Consider the following 22,734-nt stretch of genomic DNA (forward strand, 5'->3'; position numbering starts at 1 on the left):
CTGACAGGGGTGAACTGGGGAAGGAGCAGATGAGCTCAAGGTGAGAAGTGGCCTCCTATCTTTCAGCTGAAGTGGCGTAACACCAGAGGACCCTGAATGCAATGTGCCAACTGAACTGTGTCACAGTGTGAGAGATGGGTCTTCTAAGCAGAAAGGGCATCAAAACTGAATGGATTTATTTCCTTTATCGAGCAGGAAGAATATTTATCTCTGTTTTTTAAATTTACAGCTTGACAAGCTCTGTGTATCTCTGATTGTCTCCTTGGAGTACAGTAGGGCAAATAAGGTGACAATGAGCACAAAGGCCTCGGTCACACTTCAGAGGAAGAAACTAGGTGAAAGACAAAGCAAAAATGCCACTGGAACCTTCAGGATCAGGGAGCCCAGGTCCTCTCTGCCATACGAGCTGGACATGAGCCCTTTCCAGTCCCACACGCCCGTGCAAAGCAGGTGTGACCTGCAGCTGGCTGTGTTTGGCATCATGGCTGCAAGGCAAGAAAGGACAATGCCCAGCCACTTTGGTCCCTTCTGCCAGACCAGGCTTGCAACCTCTTCCTCACCAGACGTCACCCAGCCATTCCTTTCTTGCCACCCACCTGGGCAACCACTTCACCTATGCCATGGATTCTTCCTTCACAACCATCGAGTGTAGCACCTGAGGGTGCCCCAACAAGGAGTGAGTTGGATGTGTTGCCACCATAACCCCTTCCCACAGCTGCCCAGGGAGCATGGCAGTGGGGAGGCCAGGGCAGGGCCCCAACTCTGCTGCTGTTGTTATAAATTCAGTCTTCCCTGGGGAAGATGGCTGCTGCTCTTCAGAGCTGGGCTTGTAAGTAGGTAAGGGGAGTCACTGCCCTCTTTGCAAAGGTGGAAAAAAAATTACACTGAGCTCTGCCTCTTCAAAAAGCCCCCTGCTCCAAGCCCAGGGGGTTGAAAGGTTTTTTATCCCCTTTTGTTATTCAGCAGAGCGAGGGGAGGAGCTGGGCCATGTAAGAGATCCTGGCTGACATAACCCTTCCCGTGCAGGGCTCTGGAGAGGGGCCAGGTTGTACCTGGGTATTTTTATTTAAACTAATCCCAGGCGTTGCAAATTGAAAGCCATCGCAGCGTCAGGTAGGACCAGTTGAGACGGTTGCTGGCGGGAGTTTTTCTCACCTGGGTGTAGTAAAGCAGTCTCAAGGTACGTTGTTTATTGCTAACCCGGGGAAGATGTTCTGGAGGTGCCAGCACACATTTGGCAAGCTGAGCTTGCTCAGCCTTTTCAGGTGGTTTTAGGAAAACCCTGCCTAAGAAGCCTCTAAGGAAACTGAGAGGGTGGGCTTGAGAGGCAAAGCCTCATTACGTGTAAAACACATTATGCCTGAGCGAAATGGAAAGCAAAGGGCTGGGTAGCAGCTGCTCAGGACAGGCTTGGCTGCAGCCTGGCATTTCTGGGCAAAGAGGAGACCTGGTCAGCCGTGAGCCTGAAGTGGCCCCAGGTGTCTCTCCCTGCCCACCAGCCCAGGGAATCAGGTCACTGGAGGTGCCTGCCCAGTGTGTGTCAGTTCAAAGAAAGCAGCCAGCAAGCAGTAAGTAAGGAGCAGGTGAGGGCTGCCCAGGGCTGGCCCTGGCATGCCTGATGCCACTGGGCACGGCTGGCTCCAGCCACTGGCTTTCCCTTCTCCATTTCTGTGCTGATGGCTCCTCCAAGCTGGAGCTCTTCCTCCTCATCCACCTGTTGAGCCCTGTGCCTGGCAGTATGGAGAGGGAAAACCCACTCCAGATGAAGCTGCTTTTCCCCACCCTGGCCCTGAACCCTTTGATAAGTGTTGTCCCCCTTGACCCAGCTGAGTGAGCGAGGTTGGTGTCTGATGCTGGCGGGGGCCAGGCAGAGAAAGGCTGTAGGGGAAGAAAGGACTTTCACTCCTCTAGTACAAGGCCAGGAGGTGCAAAGTGCAAATGTTGCTGCAAAGCAACCCTATGTTATTGGTAAAGATCCTGTGTCAGGCAGTATGGGTGCCAAGGAGTGGGGCCCTCTCGGCGTGGTCAGGACTGGGTGGGAATCGCATGTGCTGCCGTTGGGAACAGATACGGTGTTGATAACAGCACCTGGCATGGCACTCATGATGAGTTCATGCAAACACTGGGTAATTATCCCTTAACCTCTCCACCAGTAAGTCCTAATTAGTTGCCTCTGCCAAGCAGGTAACTGATAATGGCCTGGGTTTGAGCGCTAGCTAGTGGCAGTGACCCTGTGCTGTAGAAGCCCACCTTTCTGTACAACCGCTGCGTGCTGACAGCCCATCAGCTGCAGGAACACTTTATTAAATGGCAGCTAATCAAAGGTCAGTGCAAATGGCACAACACTGCACAGGGTGCATTGCTGCCTGCATGTCCTGCAGGCTGGAAGCTCACCAGAATTTCTGTGCTGATTACAGAGAAGGCTCAGATCTGCTCAGTTTGGCCCCAGACCCATATTCTCCACTGAGGTGTAAGGAGAATTTGAAGACTTCGAGTAGCTGAAGATTCCTGGCATCTGGCTGCTCAGCTGGGATGCTGCTCTGCTCCCACCCAGCCTGGCAGTGCAGAGGGAGGGAGCAGAGGTGTGCAGCCATCCTAGAAATGCTGGGCCTTCTACACCAGGTGCCGTGCAGATACTAAGCCTGATTCTTTTTAGGTTTGCTTTGAACACATGACATGGTGCCTACACACTGGGATGTCCTAGGCAGAAGTGTAATTATGGGCTCTCTGGCAGTGGCAGACAAACAAAAGTGCAGTCTGTGTCCTGCCAGCAGTGTGCACATGTAAGTGTGCATGTTGGGACTGAAGGGACACCTGCCAGCCCCAGGAAAACAGGCTGCTTGATTTCACCTGGAGGTCAGGCAAGTGGTGTGCCTGACTGGGAGGAGAAAGGTTATTCTGGTTTTGCAGCATAAACTAATATTCCCTGGGACATGTTACTGACTGCTTCTCTCTTTGTCTCTCTAGTGAGGATGCAGCAGAGACAATAGCAATAGACTCTAACAATCAGCCGAAGTCTCCACTGGAAAAATTTATGGTCAGACTGTGTACACATCACCAGAAGCAGTTCATCCGTGTGCTGAACGACATATACACTGAAGTACAACCAGACTCTGACAGCCAGCAGTTGTCTGAATCTGAGATCATGGAGGCCTCTACTTGTGGCTCTGGTTGTAGCCAGCGAAGCACTGAAAATCAGGATAAGGGTGCTACTTGTACTGAATCAAAGCTCCCTTCTACATTGGACCCAGGACAGTCAGGGTCCGATGGTCCCCTATATGTTACAGGACAAGCCCTGAAGCAGCCAGTGGAACTGAAGTCTCTGGACAGAGCAGAGAACTCCAGTCCTGCTTTGAGAAGGGACTTCTGCGAGCTCCCCATCACCAGGCTTCGCTCTGCTAGTCCAAAGGATAGCCCCACCCAAGAATACCTCAGCACGTTGAACTCTTCCTCTTTGAATTTCCATCATGCCGCAAAGACCCTGGAAGGGCAGCAAGCTGCTGGACATGAACAAGAAGCCGGTATCAGGAAGTGTGAGGATAATAAAGAGCAGCTAGCAGGTAAGACTCTCATGGAAGGTTATATCTCAGTCAAAGTGGCAAATGTGAATGGCAGCGAGGACAGCTTAGACAGCTGTCTGGGGTCCCAAAAGAGCTCTTTCAGGGCTCTGCCAGAGGAATCCTGGGATCCTGGCTTTGCAGTGACCCCCCCTCGCAGAGCCGACAAAGAGAACACTTTGCAATGCAGCTCGAAAGCATCTTTGCACCAGGACTTAGACGCAAAAGAACAAGATGTGAGACCAAAGCAAGAAAACCACCTGCATGCCGTGGCCAAGGGCAAGGCAGGCTGCCACCTGCATCCAGCCGACAAGGGCACACTCGACAAGTCCAAAGAGGGCTGGCTGCCCACTGGCGCCATGCCAGCTGCTCACCGGACCCCCAGTGGGCACCCCCGTGCCAAGACAGCCTCCCTCAGGTCCTCTCGGAAGAGCAAGAAGACATCGGGGTTGAGGATCAATGACTACGACAACCAGTGTGATGTGGTGTACATCAGCCAGCCCATCACCGAGTGCCATTTCGAGACCCAGCGGCTGGTGCCGTCCCGCAGGACGGCGAGGAAGAGCACGCGGGGGTATTACTTCAACGGGGAGTGCTGTGAGCTCCCCACTGTCCGCACGCTGGTTAAGAGCTCCCGGGCGGAGGAGAGGGTGAGCAGCCCGGCACTGCGAACAGAGACCCTCGTAAGTGCGAAGCCACCCCTGGTGCTGTCGGTGGAGGGGTCTGCAGGGGCAGGACGGGAGGGTGAGAAGAGGGTTTCCCTGAGGCTCCTGGCTAAAGTGGCACCAACCAGTCGAGAAATGAAAGAGAGAGCTGAGCTGGGCTCCATGCAGCTCCGGGATACCCGAGCACTTCGGTCGAGGGAAGCTGCCGTGGCCATGCCATTCTTCTCCCTCTCTGCTCCACCCAGCCCCCAGAAAGAGGACAGCTTAGCCAGCTCACTGCCCCCTGGCTCCCCTCCTGCTGACGGAGGGGGGATGACAGCAGGAGGCACTGTCACCTGGGAGGCTGGCAGTAGCCTGGGCTCCTCTGGGGATGGCAGCAGCAGTGGGCAGGCTGCTGATATTGCTGCCTTTTCAGTCTCAAAAGCACACAGTGAGGAGGAAGGTTGTCCAGGCTCTGACATACAAACTGTTCCAGACCTCTCTGCCAGCCCAGAGCCAAAGTCCTCCTCACAGCCCTCTGCCACTACAGACACAACACCTCTGCCCTGTGATGGTGCCAGGGATCCTGCCCTGCTTCTAAGCTCAGGGGCTGCTGAGCTCTGTGGGCAGTGTCTGGCAGAGCCCTCCCCATGCTCTCCAGGCTTGCAGGCTCCTGGTGAGCTCCCTGCCACCATGGATGGGGAGAGCCCCCTGATGCCCTCTGCTACCTTGCAGTGTGGGGATGTGAACAAAAGCATCGATGCTAAACCAGAAGCCGAATCATCAGTCATGGTGGGTGATGGCCCTCTTGAGCAAGAGGATGCTGTGCTCGTCAGCACACCCCTCCCCAAAATCTTGGAATTGGAGGCAATGCAGAATAACAGCACAGCAGGTGAAAAAGAGCCCACTGAAGGGGAAATGCCACCCGACCCAAACAGCTCAGACTCTGTCCCTTCCAAAGACAGTCTAGACAAGAAGCGAAAGAAAGGCAGGAGAGCACTAGTGGCATCAGACCGGTGTCTCCGAAGCCAACAATCCCAGTCACCTGCCGAGGGCAGTGCTGAGGACTCTGGTTCTTCCAGCTCTGTGCAGCTTCCTTGCCTTCAGATCAAATTCTCCAAGAGCCCTGGCGCTAAGCGGTTCAAGAGAGAAGTGCAGCTGGATGAGGCAGCATCTGTGCACTTCCCAAATGACTGCTTCCCCAATGTGCTGCTCAAAACCAGTGAGGGGCCAGGCATTGGCCAGGCTCCAGAGAGCATCGCTGAGCAGCAGCCAGGTGAGGAGAATGGTGTCACTACCAGACAAACCTATAAAAGCATCTTAGCAAAAGAGACTGCTGCAGAGGGAGAAAATTACTCTAAAGATGACTCCTCTGCTAACAGCAGCCAAAGTCAACCGGGTGAGATGCTGGAAATCAGCATCCAGGCTGATTCTGAGAAGAAAAACATTCTCCTCCCTCCAGAGAACAGTGTTCCTGCAAATGATGCTGAGCAAGTGGATGTGAAACCAGTCAATGCCAGTGCAAAGGACGAGGAGAGCTCTGACAGTGCCAGGGATCTGGACAAGCCAGTGAACTGTGAGCTGGTGACTGATCTGCCTCCATGTCCCAGCAGCAGAGGTGGAAGCAAGCATCTTCCAGCAAAAACTGCAAAGCATAAAAAGGTTGCTCTGCAGTTTTATAACTTACGACATGCACCCGCACCTGTAGACAGTGCAAAAAAGAGCACACCAGGGAAGGAGTCTATGCAAGCAATCCCCAAACTGAGGGAAGAACACAGTTCAGGGAATGATGACTGCCCAGCACTGGAGGACATAGACATGGCTGACAGCAAACCAAAGTTCATGGAGTGGTGTGCTGAAGAGGAGAACCAGGAGCTCATTGCTGAGTTCAACACTCAGTACATGAAAATCCAGAAGGGCTGGATTCAGCTGGAGAAGGAGGTCCAGCCAACCCCCAAGGTTAAGAACAAAGCTGACAAACTGAAAGAGATTTGGAAAAGCAAGAAAAGAACACGGAAAAGCAGGGGCTCACTGGACGTGCAGAAGCTTTCTCCTGTGCAGATGCTGTTTATGAAGGCTTTTAAGCTGTCTGACATATGCCAGTGGTTTCTGGAGACAACTGAAACCAGGTCTCTAGTGATTGTGAAGAAACTCAACACGCGTCTCCCAGGGGAGATTCCCCCCCTGAAAGTCCCCATGCAGAAATATTCTTCCTCTAGTCTCTACCCCAGCTCACTACAAGCTGAACGTTTGAAAAAACATCTCAAGAAGTTCGCCGCCACTACCCCAGCTCGGAATAATCTGAAGAACCAAAAGCTTTGGGCCAAAATTCGTGAGAATGCTGATAAAGCAGAGGCTGAAGAAGCCACCACTCCCAACCAGACTTCTCCCACTGATGCCAGCACCAAGGAGCTGAGTGAAGACAAAACCATCCAGCCTGCCCTCAGCTTGCCCACGCAGGCCAGCACCAGGATCCTGCGCAAGTACTCCAATCTTCGGGGCAAGCTGCGAGCCCAGCAGCGCATGGTGAAGACAGAGAAGCAGAATGATGGCCCAGGGGACCATCTGTCCCTGGAGAACAAGCAGAGCCGGAAGAGTGTGTGCATCAACCCCCTGATGTCTCCAAAGTTGGCCTTGCAGATCAAAGCTGCTGCCTTTCCTGCTAAATCTCCCTCAGTGGATGGGACGGGGAAGGGGCGGAAGGGGAAGAGCAGGTCCCAAGAGGACTCCTTGCCCAAAGTTGACCTCCAGCTCAGCAAGAAGAAGAAGATGCTGAAGGAGAGCAGAAGCACCCAGGAGCGATCCAGCTCCTCCACCAAGGACAAGCTGCCTGCCAAGAAGGCTACTAAAATAAAGCATTCAGAGGTCAGTGCAAAAGCTCCCGCCACCCGAAAGCAGGCTGCCATGGAGCGGAGCAATAAACTGGCCAGAAAAATGTCTTTGAAAGAGAAGAAAGTCCCGAAAAAGCAGCTGGAGAAGATGCGGCTCCCCATAAGGAAGGGCAAGGAGAACACGAGCAGACGGGCTGTGCTGCCTCCCAGTCACGAGGAGCTGTCCAAGTGCCCCAAGCAGAAGCCCCTGGGAGAGTCCTCCACACGGTCACAGAAGATGGCCAACAAGAAGCACAGCAGCGGGAAGACCCTGACAAGGTCCATGAAGAAGATGCAGGAGAACAATGTGTCTCAGGGCAAGAGGAAGCTGAGGGCAAAAGTGGACTGTTCGCACAGCAAACGATCACGACTGGACCCGAAATAGCGAAGAACCGGTAGCCATGTACAAAACTGATGTATAGTAGTAACCCTTTACCATGCATTAACTAAAGCTGCTTTTATAAGCTGTAGCAAGCCTTTAAAAATCCGCAGTTAAAGGATAACGTCCATGATTTTAGGCATCAGCAGATGTGTCTTGGACAGAGAAGAGGTTGGTCTGTCTGGCTCTGCTGTTCAGAAAGAAGTTTCTGCAGTTCGAATGTTCCTTGGGTTCTTTTAAACTTGGAACCAGGCAGTTTTTGTTAAAAGTACAGTGCCTTATTTATCACTTTAAAAATAAAAATTAGAAGCTCGTCTGTGTGATTTGGAGGCTTGCGTTTTATACTTGAGGCACAAGCACTTGTACTGTAGCAGAAAGAAAACCACCTTCGTGCACATGAAGTAGCTTTTGTCTGCCTTTGGGTGCACACAAACATTTCCCTTTCTCTCAGAGTCCTCCTTCTGTCTGTCTTCTTAGTGGCATTTAAAGCAAAACCAAAATCATTTCCCATCACTGAGGGAGAGGAAGGCGAGTCTGTCCTTTGTCGGTTCGCTGGTAGCAGCTGCTGGTGTCCCAGACTGTTCCCTGCATGAGAATGTGAAGTAGCTACTAGTGTGTGTACTGCTGATGGCTGCCTGCTCCCCACTGCACAGCCCGTGAGTGGGGAGGGCCTGCTCAGGCTGAGGAGATGCTGTGGGGGCTCCAGGTACCAGGCTGCCACATCCACTGCTGCTGGCTGGGCGTGCTGGGCTGTATCTGTCTTTTTTCTTGCTGGCTTCAGGGATGAACCAGTCTTGCCATGCTCTGCTTTTGGATGGACTTCCTTCTCCTATTTCCCTGCCCTCATGGTTATTTCTGTGGTCTCTGATGGCAAAGCTTTTTTGCAGCACTTCACTGAAGGTTGAATCTCTCCCTTTTTAAGGGCTCGAACTCCTGATGTTGGTGCTCTGCAGGAAGGGAACTCTGGCCCTCACCTTGTGCTTTTGTGCACGTCTTGCCTAGTGCTCTCTTAAGCCAGGATTTGCAGTTGAAATAGGGTTGGAATAAGGGACTGGCTTGCATTTATTTTTTACCCTAATTTGCATTTCACCCTTTTACTAGCAAGGTGTGGGAGGTTTGTCCTTGTTTGTGTCACAGAACAGGGTCATAGTGCCTGTCTTCTCTGAGAAAAAGCCTGTTAGAAGTGCACAGAGTGTATGGCTGTGCTGGTACTGCTGGGCAGAGATGACCAGCAGCTGGGGAGTGCTGTGATCTCTGCTAGGGAAACGCCCCTGCTCAGCCATTGCATCCCCATGGCTTCACTTTCACATTGCTGCACAGAGTCCATTTGCAGGAATCCCAATGCCAGCCTCTTTCCACACATAAAGCTGCAGTGCCTAGCAGGGCACTGTGTGGGCCCTGAGGCTGCCAGACCTTTAACAGCCACCTTGCTGGTCCTTGCTCAGCTGCTTGTCCCTGATGAGAGCAAGGCTCTGGTGCAGCCCATGAATTCAAGAGATGCTGGCCCTGGGAGCAGAGGCTGGAAAGGGATTGGCTGCAAAGGGAGTTGCTTTTTTCAATGGTTGGCATTGAACCCCAGATCTCAAAGCCTGGGGGCTGGAGGTGAAAGGCAGATAATTGTGTTTAAATCTTTCATTGTACCCCTTCAGTACAGAGGATGAAATCAGGTGTTTGATTTGCACGCCCTTCACAGAGCACCTCTGGCTCTCTTGCAGGTATTCCCTTTCCCAAGCATTGACACACACAGTGCTGCAGTACATTTTTCTGTTACTGTGAAATGGCTGATTTAAAAAAAAAAAATCCTTTACCTTTCCTTCGAATTGTGCTAGAGTAAGTTAACTCTCTGAACAGCTAGGAAGTGATTAAATCTAGCCTGTCAGTCCCTGTACAGATTAATATGAAGTTATCTATTACTTTAATTTTTACTGCATGCATTAAATATGTCAAACATTCCATCAGAAAAGATTTAAAAGCGTTTCAGGAGAGGTGCAAGGCAGGAGGGCACTGCTGGCAGTTAAGTGACTGATCTGTACCTCTTTTGCATGTTGTCTCTCCCTCTTGCTTCTCCATCCCTACTTATAGTCCTTCTCTAGCCTCTGGCCCAGCCACATGTGCCCAGATTTCTTCTCCTTCCTCTGGGCCGGGTGTGTGTGTGTGAGCACGCCTCTTACCTTTGCTCCTCACACCATTCCCCTGCAGCAAATCCCCTCTCCCCATCCTTCACCATCACTCCTGAAGCGCCTGCACCAGTCACCATGCACCGAGTGTTCCTTGAGGCTTTCCCTCTCTCTTCTCCCATTTTTTAGCTGCTGGTAAATGGTAAATGCAGGCTGTCCTGCTCCCTGCCTTCTGTGCTTCTGGGAGCAGGAATCCCATTAGGATAAAACCCTATAGAAAGTAAGTGGAAAGAGTCTTTCTAGATGGGGTGCTGCTGCTCCAGCCTCCCGGGTGCCTTCCTGGTGCTTCACCAGCACCGATTGGTTTGAGCATGGCAAGGTTGGGGGACGGCAGGTGTCACATTGGTGCTGGAGTGGAGCAGCTTCTGGGCATCTGTCCCAGTTGGGTGTGCACTGCTTGGCTTAGGCAGTGGTGGGATCAGAACACTGAGCTTCCCGGCAGTGTCCCTGACAGGCAGTGGTGACGTGTGCTGCTGAGGCACAGCCCCTGCTTTACAGCCGTCTGCTACCAATGAATGCAGCTCTTACACCATACAAGGGATGCACAGGGAGCTGCAGATGAGCTTAATGAATGGAAGAAAATAAGCAACATGATTTATTACCTTATTCCACATGGACATGGAGTGTGTTTCCATGTGCTACAGGCACCGAGTTGCCCACTGGCACTACCACAGTGCCATCCTCAGATCCACAGTCTCATTGCGCTCCTCTTCCCCTGGGCCACCCCAGAGCTCCCTGCTCTGCTTCTTGAGCTCTGGATTTCAAGTGCTACATCCCACAAAGCGGACCTCTTTCTGTTACTTTGGCTTTTCTTGCTGGCTACTTTCTCATCCTATTGAAACCAGTCTCCATCATGCACCCTGGTCCATGAACAAGGAGCAGCTGTGCACCTCCACAGATGTCCTCACTCTCCCTCTGCTGCCAGCCTCCCTCTCTCATTTGCATGGTTACCTTTTTCTCTCTCTCCTTGTCATCGGCTGCTGTGAGTCTTCACACTTCACATGTCCAGGATCCGTCCATCTTAATCAACCTCTGGGAGGAGCTGCGTTTGCCAAGCTCAGAGTCAAAATTTATGTTGGTGCTGTAGCAAGAGCAGTTTGAGCCTGAGATGGCTCCTTCTACCTGTAGCTGTTAGGATCTTGTTTAGCAAGGCCAGCCCTGGAATGGGTTTCCCTGCTGACAGGGTGTGTGATATGTACCCAAGGTGTGCACATATTTATATTCATCACTTACTCATCCCTGGTGAGGTCCTGTTTGCCGGTGTTTGCTCTGTGCAGTGGGGTTTCTGTAGTCACCTGCCAGCATGTCAGGGAGATGGATTTGCAGCAAACCTTCTCTGAAGAGCTGACCAGTCGGCACTGATGCTTCTGACAAACTTTCTGCTGCATTGCTGATCAAGGTCCATCAGCTGTGAGAGCAGGATGAAATTGTTCCCGCTGCTCTCTGCATCTGGGCTGGGGGAGCCATGCAGGGCTGGGCTGAGCAGGCTGGCTGGCTGCCCCCACCACTTTTTGCTGGTGTGCAGATGAGCAAGGCTGCAGCCCAGCCCGTGTCCCAGCTGCTCTGCGGCGCCTCTGGAAAAGCTCTGCTAACTCCTAGTAACCTCCCAGGAAATAGAAATGCAGTCAGATATACTGGTGCCCTGTTTTTAAGACTTGCTGATGGACACTTTTTCTCTCCAGCTCATATACTTTTAGCCTGACAGCTGCATTCCCAGTTGAAGGTGACTGAGAAAGCTGTGATTCCCAGCCTTCCATGGGCACAGGTAGTGCCTGGGGCAGCATGGAGGTGCGGGTGGCCATCCAGGTTGGGCTCTCACCTTTCCGCCATCAGCAGTCATGCCGGGGGGAGGAGGGCTGAGCCCTAGCCAGGGTGTACTTGGGTCTGCATCCTTGGGCTGTTTGCCTGGACAGCCCAGGAACAAGATGGGGATAGGCTCCTCCTTGACAGGGAATGCCACTGCAGCTTTTCTTGTAGCAGTAGGTTTTTTGAGCAAACCACAAGGCTATGATGTCCCCATGTCGCGTGCGTTCCCCCCGTGTGTCGTAGCATCCATTTGGCCCATCCTTTAGCTTGGTGGTTGTGAAATGAATCCATCTGTTCTAAGATGTTCTCAGGAGTTCTTGTTGTATTAAGCTCACCCCTAGGCTTAGCAGAAATCACAGTCCCCATCCTCCCTGCTCCCCTCCCCGCGGACAAGCCCTCTCTCTCACGAGCACTTCCACCTTTTCCCCAAAGGGCAGCAGAGGGCAGCTGGCAGTTTTGATTCAGGGCACGTTGGCAGCTTTGGGGCAGCCGAAGGAGCTGGGATGCAGCCGGCCAGCATTTGTGACATGGGTCTGGAGGCCAGGCGGTCCCACGGGCTGTGTTGCTAGCCAATGTTTTCTAAGTCTGTTTGTAAGAGTACCTAATTTTAAAATGAAATGTGAATATATATTATGTGTAGGTGCCATGTAAGATAGTGTTGTGCTAGGCAGCAGGATGCTAACCTACTTTTTAAGCTTTTTGGGGGCAGGAAAAAGCATTTTTCTCTCACTTCATGCTCACAGATCTAATATTGTAAATAGGTTTTTAAAATATTTATTTCATGGGCTTTCCACAGGTTCTCGTTCTGACTGGTGTGCGGTGGGGCTGTATTGCCCAGTGTGCCGCAACCAAAGGGCTGGCGACTGCGTGGGGGATGGGATGGGGTGGGATGGGTGGGTGGTGGTGGTGTTCAGTTTGGTTTCATGTCACATCAAAGCTGAAGCATTAACTCTCTTCATCTCGTTTTGATGATGTCAGACCTGGTCGATGGCCACAGTCCCTAGGGAGGCTGTGAGCTCCCATGGCTGGCCAGGATGGCTGTTCCCCAGGACAGGGGACACTGCAAGCAATAAGATTTGTAGTAATAATGTCTGCTTTGATGGCAGGGGCTCTCGGGGCTCAGGGCCAGGTGGGAATAACTCTGCTCCCAGCAGGCGCTCAGTCCAGCATGACCTGGAGGTGCTCAAGGAAGGGTCCCCAGGGATGCAGAAAGTGGGGGATGCTGTTGCCCCCAAGGAACCCCCCCCAAACCATGGGGGTAGGGTAGGTAGCTGCTGGTAGCAAACTCCCACTAGTGAATTACTTACTGCCTTTGTGGGTACAGGTGACCCAAGGGAGCACACTGCTGTCACTGCTACAGTCCCAGGGCTGGCTCCAGAAGGTCATTTGCTCATTTGCTTGTCATTCTGCAATTTTAATTCTCCTTCCAGGAGGTTTGAGGTCATTTCGTAATTTTTTCTTAAGTGGATTTAGATTTTTTTTTTCTTTGTTAACTCCTTTTTGCCTGGAAGTGTGGCTGGCTCTGACCTTCCAGCCCAGCTGTCTGTGTAGGGCAGCATCAGCAGGATCAGGGCTGCTTTTATGATGATGGGTCTCTGACTTTGGAGGATGGAGTGAGGGGTGCTGCTGGGTGCCAGCCCTGCAGGACCCTTCGCCAGTCCCACACTTCCTTCACCCTTGGAACAGGTGTGTAAAAAAAGAAAAACAAACAAACAAACAAAAAAGAAACAACACAGTAATTTTTTTCTTAAGATGCAAAATGTTTAAATATTATCTCCATCCTGATGGCAAATGTTTTTCCTTCATCTGTGTCTGCTTCCCTGGGAGAGTTTTGTTTCTCTGTTTGTTTCTATATGAATTTTAGACACTGAGCTGAAATTCCTCCAGTCCGGTACTGTATGTTTGAGCCCAAGCAATGTGAACTGTACAGACCAGCAGTGGGAAGTGAGAGCCGGTGACTGCACCTGGGAGAGCCGTGGCTTGGGACGGCATTCCCAGTTGGTGTAGGGAGTGGGAAGTACTGTGCCACAAGTTGGGAAAATGAACTGTCTGCTGTGAATTCTTGGTTGGAAATGTGGAGAGGAGTTTCCATTAGATAATGTTTACATACCTCACCTGATGAACCTTTGAAAGTGTATATATAAAAAAAAAAAGAAAATAAAATTATATTAAGTTGCTTTAAATCAATATGTATAGCTATAAGAGCTGGGTCATTTGAACTTTGAATATGTATTGATTCTCTAAATGTTGACATTTTGTGAACTCTGTGCTCCTGTCTTTTATTTCATCCTAGCCTATGGAAAAAGTTGTGTTCTTGTTCCAGGAAAAAGTCCCTGACTCAAATCTGAACTCCTCAAGGATTCCCACCACCTTGCTTTCTTTTCTTCCTCACTGTCAATATTCACCCTATGAGCTTTCTAAAGGTCCGTATTTTATTGCAGCTTATTAAACGTTTCTTTGATATCAATGTTTGTTTGGTGTGGTAAGTGGGGAAGAGTGAAGGTGAGTGAGTGCATGAGGTAGGGCACAGCAGGCTGGCACCCTCCAAGTGTCACACCCTCCCTATGGAGAGGGGTATAAATGCCTGTGCGGGGTTTCAGTGCTCCCACACCAGTCCCTGAGCTGTGGCAGACTTGTGTTTGTGGCACCAACAGTGCAACCTCTTGGTGCTCCTGGGGACTGCTGCCCAGACCCCCTCTTCCCTTCCCCAGAGAGCTACAAGTGCCCAGTTTCCCCTGGAGCCATTCCATCCCCACAGCAGGCGCTGGCCCTTCAGCTTCCCACCTGCAAGACCCCGGCAGTGATGGCTGCTTTTGCAAGGCATTGCATGGACAACCCTGGCTGCTTGTCCCTGCACCATGGGGGCAACACTTTGGCCAGAAGTGCTGGCCAGGGCTGCTCCAAGAGTAGGAAATCATCCCCCAAGGCAGGACCAACTCTTTCCATCCTGTGCCACCTCCTCGCACACTCAGCAGCTCCCAAGCATCAGCTTCCCCCTTCTCCCCACCAGGAAAGAAGAGGCCAAGCCTCTGAATGAATAAATGTCATGTTCACATGGAAGACAACATAGACAATACCAAACATCTCCTAAAACAATACAGCCTCTGCCAGCGGAAGGATGCCCAGCGCCTCCCTCGCCAGCCTAGTACAAACCAGCGTCTTCAATAGTGACACACACAAACCCCACGGGCCAAACAAAGCCACCGTCATTTTCCTGCCCAGTAGCATCTGTAAACAAAAAGAAAACATCATTTGTTGACCCCAAACATATAAAAATACTATAACAAAATGAAATACAAATATATATTAGAATCTGTAAGTATTCTGTATAAAGAGATACTTTAGCGGTTAGCGTACAGCAAGAACAGAAACACAACACAACCAAGCCCTGGGCGGGCCACAGGCAAAATGAGTCGCATCCCAGCTCCTCTGTGTGGCAGAGGAGCTCCCATGGAGAGGGCATTTGTGGCAGAAACACATCCCCGTGGTGGCGGAAACGCCCTGGATGCTAGTGGTGAGCAGGGATGGTGACAGCACCTGCAGAGCTGGGTGTATCCGTGGAGATGCCTGGAGCCTGGCCGCAGCTGGCAGTGCAGACCTGAAGCCGAAGTGCTGGAGCAGTGCGATAGAGAGACCCAGGACTGCAGCTCTGGGATGAGTCTGTCCACCAGGGTGATGTGGTGTTTCACTGTCCAGCCATCTGCAGTGTCCCAGGTTGGGCACCCACTATCCTTGGCCCCCACAGTTGTAGAGGTGATGCTGCTGTGGATGTTGGGTGCATACTGTACCCCGGCACAAGCTCCCCATGTGCCCCTGCTCCCACACCAGCCCAGCACATGCCCTGGCACTGTGGGCTTTGGAGAGATGCTGGGTATGGGCACTTCAGTCCACAAGCTGGTGGATCCTGCCCTGGCAGTGGTGTTGGCTCCAGGCTTGCAGGTTTGGACATCTTCAGCCTCTTCAACTTGGCACGCACAAGACTGAGGCCCAGTGACGGGCATGGCAAACCTGCACCCCAGCTGTCCCAGCAGCTTCTTGCTCCTGCTGGCTGGGTCAGTGGGACATGGGGTACTTTTGCCCAGCTGCAGGCCTGCTCCCCTAGGACAGAGCCTGGAAAAAAGGGATTCCTGTGCTGCCCTCACACAGCTCCCACCTCTGAGCAGAGCCAGCTGGCTGAGCCAGGGGTATTTGGGGCCCTCTCCACATGAACGGCACAGTGCTGGCCCCCATGGCACAGGGCAAGTTGGCACTGGAACCCTCAGGGACATCTGTGCGTTGCTGCCTGTCCCCCACACAGTGTGCCTGGCGCTGCCCTGGTCCTGCTCCACCAGCGTGGCCCTGATGTGACCACAGTGGGCTGGACCCATGCGTGCCTGTGCACTGCAGAGCCCAGCCAGCATGCACGGACTGGGGGCATCACCAGAGGGTCAGGCTGTGGCCACAGAGCTGGTGACATTATCTGGGGTACTTTGGGCTCCAGCAACCTGCAGGGAGAGAGACCAGGGCTGCTGGAGGAGAGGACGGGAAACCAGGTCTGGGCTCACCAGGACTGCAGGATGCTGGCTGCACCACGCAGCCCACTGTAAGCCACAGCTTGCCATAGCTCACAAGGATCTGCCATGTCAGGTCCCCCTCCTCCAGTCCCAGGTGTTGAAAAAGCCCTCAGATTGCTGGGCTGATGCAAGAGATAGGGATGCCGGAGGGGACTCGCTGGGGATGCAGGCACTGCCCTCCGTGGCTGTGGGGCTGCACTGGCTGGGAGGCAGAGTGCCACAGGGAGAGGATGGGGCAGCTGGGCAGGGTTCCCACTCCATATCCACACATCTGTGTAGTTGCAGTTCTTAAAAAAATTCTCTATCTACACATTTGCTTTGTTTGTGGGGTTTTTTTCCTTTTTTTTTTTTTTCTTTTTCTTTTTTTTCTGTTTCCTTCCCAACCTTCTAGATGCACCAGCTCTACCCTCTGCTGGGCTCCTCAGATGCAGCTGCAGTTCGGAACACCCAGAGAGCAGCATCATGCCCGCAGGGCAAAGTGAGGTCCTTGGCTTGGGGGCGTCTCCCCGCCAGCCCCCCGGCTCTGCAGGGCCGGTGGCTGCTCACAGACACTGGCTGCAGCCGCACTTGCTGGGCTTCTCCACCTCCTCCACAAAGGTCGCACCGTTGCTGCACTCGAAGGCGTATTTCCTGCGCCGGAGCCGCAGCCCAGTGCAGCAGCTGGCGTCAGGGCCACCGCAGGTCCCCCGGCATTCCACCCAGGCCACCGGCCGCGTCGTCTGGCAGATGGTGTAGCCCCGCTGCACCTGGTGGTAGTCCCGCACTGGCTCCCCGCGGCACTCTGGCTCTGTGGGACAGTGGGACAGCAATGGTCAGCCTGGTGTCGTGGCATAGGGCTGCCCTCCCTGGACACCCACCTCCTCAGCACCTAACCTACCTTGGTCACAGAGGGCTCCAGTGTAGCCATCGTGGCACTCGCAGGTGGGCTGGCCACCTGGGGTGAGATGGCAGTGGCCATGGACACAGGGCTGGTGGCGGCAGGGGTCGGGTGGTTCGGCAGGCTGGTTGCAGAGCGCACCCTGGTAGCCCTCGTGGCACTGGCAGCTGTAGGAGAGGGCGTCGAGGGGCAGGCACAGCCCGTGCACACACCTGTGGGCACACGGTGCTGTCAGGACCTGCTGGCGTGGCACCAGCACGCACAGCCCACCAGCACTGAGCACGGCATGGCTCAGCACCAGTACTGCACTGGGACTGGTACAGCACCACCTGGTACAGTACAGCCATCATGGCACAGCACAGGTGTGGCTCTGGCATGGCACCACCAGCACAGAACAGCCTGGCACATCTCAGTGCTAGTGGCATGGCAGGGCACTGCTGTGGCACGGCACCACTGAGATGGCACAGGACTGACACGACACAGCACCAGGAACCAGCCATGGGGCAGGGTGGGCAGCCAGTGGGAGGGGCGGGTAGGGCAGACAATGGGGTGAGGGCACTCACTTGTGCCCCTGGCAGGGACCGCCGCGGGGCTGGTCGCAGTGGGGCCCATCCCAGCCAGGCTCGCAGTGGCAGACGGGCCCTGGGTGCCCGAGGGCTGGCAGATGCCGTGCAGGCAGTAGAGCTTGCGGAGGGCTCGCAGCCCGGCACCACCCCCGGCGTCATCCGCGTCTTGGTGAAGTCCTGCAGCTCGTTGTTGATGTAGAGGTTGCGGATGCATCCATGGAAGCTGGTGCCATTGAGGAGCTGCCAGAGGCGGAAGGCAGCCGAGTTGACATCCACAGGCATTCCTGGGGAGAGCAGGACCGTCAGTGCACCCGGATGCCCCTCATGCCCTCCATCACCCAGTCCATGTCCTACCTCCCACGTAGAGGGGAGCCTCACTGTTCAGCGTGTAGTGCTTGCCCGAGTTGTCCATGGTCATGGGGCTGCCACCATCAATGGACAGGTTCACCATCTGGTCAAAGGTCACCAGCTCCACGGTATGGAACTGCCCGTCGTTGATGGTCTCAGCACTGGCGGGGATGGCTGGGTCACCAGGGACGCCCCCAGGCCAAAGCAACGGGGGTGGAGGTCCCCAGTGAGTGGAGAAGGGGTGCCAGGTACCTGTAGATGGCCGAGCTGGGGTGGGTGCCAGGGTCATAGCTCACCCTCACATGGCCCTGGTACAGCTCCACAGCCATGTGGTCACTGTCACCGTTGTACAGCAGGATGCCATTGCCTTCAGCCGTGGAGACCTGCCAGAGAGAGAGGTGGGAGCCCACATCCCTGGGGCAGACCCACAGTGCCATCCCTCAATGTGCCCACGCCCCCCTAGCCCTCACCTGAAGGGTGATATTGGCCCGGGGCCAGTCTTGAAGGTCAGTGAACTGCAGGTACGTGTCACGGTCCACGAAGTTGACGCTCAGCAGCTTCTCACATTTGGGGCCGCCGAAACCAGGCAGGCACTGGCAAAGGGCGCGGGCACCCCGCTCCACACATGGGGCCCCGTTCTGGCACTCGGCTCGCTCACAGAGGCCAGGGTGGCCAGCAGTGTGGGGTGGCATCTCACAGAGCTGGCCACTGTGGGGCCAAGGGTGCTGCTGGGCTGGGAGCTGGGAAAGCACCCTACATCCTGCCCACTGCCCCATAGGGCTCTGACAGCATCCCCCTGATTTGGGGTCCCTGGGGAGGCTCTCCAGACACTGGCATCAGAGGGATGCCTGGATGCTGAGCTGTGCCCTGGGGTCCCTCCCCAGTGATGCCGGCTCTCCCCAGCCTCCACCCCTAGAGACACACACTCCCAGCCTCCCTCCTTCCCCTCACACTGAGAATGGATGGATGGATGGATGGATGGATGGATGGATGGATGGATGGATGGGTGGGTGGGTGGATGGATGGACTTGGCAGCCAGGACTTGTCCCTTCTGCACAGCAACACATAACCATCCCCACTACCCCAGGTGTCCCATGTCTTCCTGGTGGTACCTGTAGCCCTCGGTGCAGAGGCAGGAGTAGCCGTTCACCTCATCCAGGCAGCGGGCGTTGTTCTGGCACCGGTGGTCCTGGCAGTCATCGAAGTCCTCACTGCAGTTGCTCCCCACGTAGCCGGGTGCACACTCACACCTGGGGTAGGCAGGGGGCTCGAGGCTGCCCCTTCCTTCCCCCCTGCACCAGTGGGTGCCTGCTCCTCCTCCTGTCACCGGCTTCTCCATGCCCCTCACTGCAGTCCCCAAAAAGCAAATCTACCCCACCCCCAGCCAGCCAGAAAAAGCAGGTTTGGAGAGGAGGGGGCTCACCTGGGCCCCTGGCTGGTGGAGATGCAGGTGGAGTCATGCTGGCAGGGGTTGAGCTCGGCTGAGCAGAAATTGGGAGGCTGTTCACAGAATTCCCCTGCAAGGCAGAAGAAGGGGTGCCCAGCAGCTCCAGGACCAGAGGAGCAGCCCCAGTCCCCCTGGGGCAGAAGGAACCCCTGGGGGACTCAGCTGAAGGCAGGGAGCTGCCAAGCCCACAGCTTGCACGCCATGGGCACAGGGCTCTGCTCCCCTAGAGGCAGCTCCCACCTGAGCCAGGCAACTGAGGGCATCCCAGGATGTGGGGTTCAGCTGGGTATACCCAAACTCAAGACAGCTAAACCCAGAGGCCATGCAATGGGCATTGAGACAGCAGGCAGAGGAGCTATTTAGCCCTCATGGGTAGGTAGAAGCACTGGACACATTCTGGTGCCAGGTCTGTGACATTTGGGGATGGCTGGGCCCCATTCCAGGTACCTGTGTAGTGGGCAGGACAAAGGCAGGTGTAGTTGGTGGCACTGGGCACACAGGAGCCCCCATTCTCGCAGCTGTGCTCCTTGCAGGGGTCGCTGGTGGTGTGGCAGCTTGGGCCCTCGAAGCCCACTGGGCACAGGCACCTGCCACAGGGTTGGGGCAGTGTCAAGGAGGAAAACGAAATGGAATATTTTGGGTGGCTCCCCCAAAATGATCAGCACAGGACCTTGGCACAGAGCACACATGCACACCAAGAGCTGGGTTTGGTGTCCTCCTGTCAAATGCTGGGCACAGGGGTGGTGCCCGAGGATGCTGTGTTGCCACGACAACAGGCTGAAAGGCCTGTCAGCTCGGAGAGGGGCTGCACAGCCTACCTCCTCACCCCAGCCTGCCAACTATTTTCAGCTCTTAATTGCAGCCTGATTCCCAGAGTGGCCTAAAGCATTCAGGGCAGTGAGGGTTTTGTGAGGGTAAGGCAGCCCAGCAGGGAGCAGCAGCGACTCTGGGACCACAGCAACCACTCCCAGTCCCAAATCCCTCTACCTCCCTGTCCTCCTGTGGTGCTGGTACCCTCCTCTCCCCCACTGACCTCAGCCTAGGAGCCTTTTGGGCTGAAGGCATGGGGAGGTGAAGTCAGACAACATGAGCTGGAGCTCCCATGTGAATGCAATGTCCCAGCTATATGCCCAAGGGAGCATGCAGGAGGTGAAGGAAGTATCAGAACTTCTCTCCATGGGATGCCAGGGTCCCTTGCTACTGCCCAAGCATCCACCTTTCATGGATTCCTGTCCAGCACTCACCTGAACCCAGCTCCTTCCCCCTCCTGAGGCTGGCAGGTTCCCCCGTTGGCGCAGGGGTTGGAGGAGCAGCCACTGAGTGCCACCTCGCAGTCCCTGCCCTGGGGAAGGACGGAAAAGTGGGAGCGAGGAGGGTGCCACAGCACCCGCCCAGCTCTCCCCATCCCTCTCAGCAGGATGCTGTGGCACACAGGGAGGGTAGGTGGACCCGAAGACAGCAAGCCCCAGGGGCATGGCAGAGGCCCTGCTCTGCTCCCCTGCCCTCTGCAGGGACACGTCCCCACGCACTGGGGACCCCTGGGATCAGGGTACCTTGTAGGGACCAGGGTACCTTGTAGCCACTGGGACAGGCGCAGCGGTAGGAGCCAAGGGGGTCATTGTGGCAGGTGCCCTGGTTCTGGCAGGGGCTGGAGAGGCAGGGATTGCACTTGGCCTGGACGCTCAGGGCGGGTGGGCCTGTGAGACGGGAGGCACGGAGATGACCATCAGTGCAAGGAGTGATGGGGACACGTCCTTTTGTGGGCACCGATGTGGGGGCAAAGCTGGCACCCCACCGATGTGGGGGCAAAGTGTTGCTGGGAGCAGAGCCTGTCCTGCCAAGGGGCTGTGCACCAGGCAGTGGGACAGGCACCAGTTTGCTCAGTCACCAGTGATGTGCCACCAGGCAGGTAAGAGGATGGAAGCATGCTGCTCCCCCTCCTCCACAAGGCAGCTCAACAGATGAAATCCTGGAGCCAGCCAGACTCACAAAGCATTGCTCTGCTGGGTGCCCAGGGGAGGGCATGGATAGACAGCGTGGGCACCTCTCACCTTGGCACTCAAATTTCTTGGCAGGGGTGGTGAGCAGCAGCTTTCCTTCCATGTCAGGGGGCCCAGCGCAGCGGGCAATGCCTGGCTCCTTGTAGCCCGTCTTGACCCAGTTGGAGAGCCAGCGCAGGTTGCAGCTGCAGTACAGGGGGTTGGCCCCAATGGCTCTGCATGAGGAGAGGGGCAAAATTGCACCTGCTGCCACACAGAGGGAACTGGGCACAACTCTGTCACTTGACCGGGATGCCACATGATGGGCAAAACAGTCCTCCTCCATTTCTGGACCCACCAGAGGTGCTGCTCACAATGGGAGGACTGGGACACACAGCCCCACAATGCTGCCCAGTTAGACCACCCTGCTGCCAGACCCACAGCCCATGCAGTGCTTCGTGCTCTGCCCTCTTCGGGCTCTCCTCCACTGTCCACACAGAAATTCTTGGCAATCCCTCTCCAGTACATGGGCAAAGCTGCCTGGGGTCAGCAAACTGGACAGAGTACCTTGAGGCCATGCAGAAATAACAGGACCTGCATGGGAGCTGCAGGGCCAGCCCGGGCTCTGCCACACAAGCCTGCAGGACAGAGTCACAGGAGTGGGCTGGTGGGAATGAGCAGTGGGTCACGGCCAGAGCTTGTGCAGACAGCATTGGGGGAAAGTGAAGAATTGCTCTGGGAAAGGAGGAGGAGGATGGAGGGTTGCTCTGCTCCACAGCAGAGAAGGGTACGGAAACAGTGGAATTTGTGGGAGGCGGAGGGCCTGGGTGTCTCTTTGAATCCTCCTTGACTGCAAAGGTCAGCAGTGATGGAGGGCTGATGTGACCAACACATGTGACAAAGGAAGGAGATGGCAGCCCAGAGGGCAGGCAGTAGGGACAGCAGATCTGCTGGGGCTGACAAACCCAGTCCTACAGCACCCACAGCACTGGCTGTGGCACAGCTCAGCCTGTGGGAACCAGCAGTGTCGGCTGGCAGCAGTGAAGGCAGCACAGCCAAGGGAAATTGGAGCAGAGCAAGCAGTGTTGCTCCCCAAAAAACAAGGAGGCCAGGACTGGAAATCAAGATGCTCTTTGCAGACTGACAGAACAGCCTGAGACCCCCAGGATGCCAGGAGCAGGCAGCTGGGAACAGCTTAGCAGAGACAGGGAGGGGACCAAAAAGACACTATGAGCAAAGTTAAACCCTGGCCCCGGGTGGTGGGTATAGGGCAGTGCTCCTGGGGTGCAGGCTCACTCAAAGAGGGGCTGAAACACCACCACTGGCAGGAGGATACCTGATGACAGACTGGAGGGCTGTTGCAGGGAACTGCACTGGCAGAAGGCAAGCAACACGCTGGTGTGTGTCAGAGCAGCCCCTGGCAAACCACAGCTGCGACACTACTTTGCATGGCTTGACCTACATCTTGGGGGACCCCAGAGATCTGGTGGGTTGGGGAAGGATCCTACACCACATCTACCTAAGACCATAG

The 22,734-nt window shown here is 54.9% G+C and overlaps 2 protein-coding genes across 6 annotated transcripts in view; one reads left to right on the top strand and one right to left on the bottom strand.

Annotated features, from left to right (window-relative positions):
* LCOR (ligand dependent nuclear receptor corepressor) overlaps positions 1-7,766 on the top strand; it is an 84,859-nt gene extending 77,093 nt beyond the window's left edge. For all 5 annotated transcript variants that reach the window (XM_039553994.1, XM_039553998.1, XM_039553997.1 and 2 more), the window contains one exon: positions 2,968-7,766. In XM_039553994.1, coding sequence (XP_039409928.1) covers positions 2,968-7,456 — 4,489 coding nt within the window. In that variant the 3' untranslated portion in view covers positions 7,457-7,766. The remainder of the gene's footprint in view (positions 1-2,967) is intronic.
* A 6,697-nt stretch (positions 7,767-14,463) lies between these two features.
* SLIT1 (slit guidance ligand 1) overlaps positions 14,464-22,734 on the bottom strand; it is a 61,332-nt gene continuing 53,061 nt past the window's right edge. Inside the window, 14 exon segments of the mRNA XM_039554001.1 lie at positions 14,464-16,773; positions 16,864-17,075; positions 17,427-17,499; positions 17,502-17,555; positions 17,558-17,713; positions 17,784-17,938; positions 18,030-18,160; positions 18,248-18,485; positions 18,890-19,027; positions 19,201-19,294; positions 19,672-19,811; positions 20,469-20,566; positions 20,797-20,921; positions 21,276-21,439. Coding sequence (XP_039409935.1) covers positions 16,529-16,773; positions 16,864-17,075; positions 17,427-17,499; positions 17,502-17,555; positions 17,558-17,713; positions 17,784-17,938; positions 18,030-18,160; positions 18,248-18,485; positions 18,890-19,027; positions 19,201-19,294; positions 19,672-19,811; positions 20,469-20,566; positions 20,797-20,921; positions 21,276-21,439 — 2,023 coding nt within the window. The 3' untranslated portion in view covers positions 14,464-16,528.

The sequence above is a fragment of the Corvus cornix genome, chromosome 6, assembly GCF_000738735.6.
Source record: "Corvus cornix cornix isolate S_Up_H32 chromosome 6, ASM73873v5, whole genome shotgun sequence".
Lineage (NCBI taxonomy): Eukaryota > Metazoa > Chordata > Aves > Passeriformes > Corvidae > Corvus > Corvus cornix.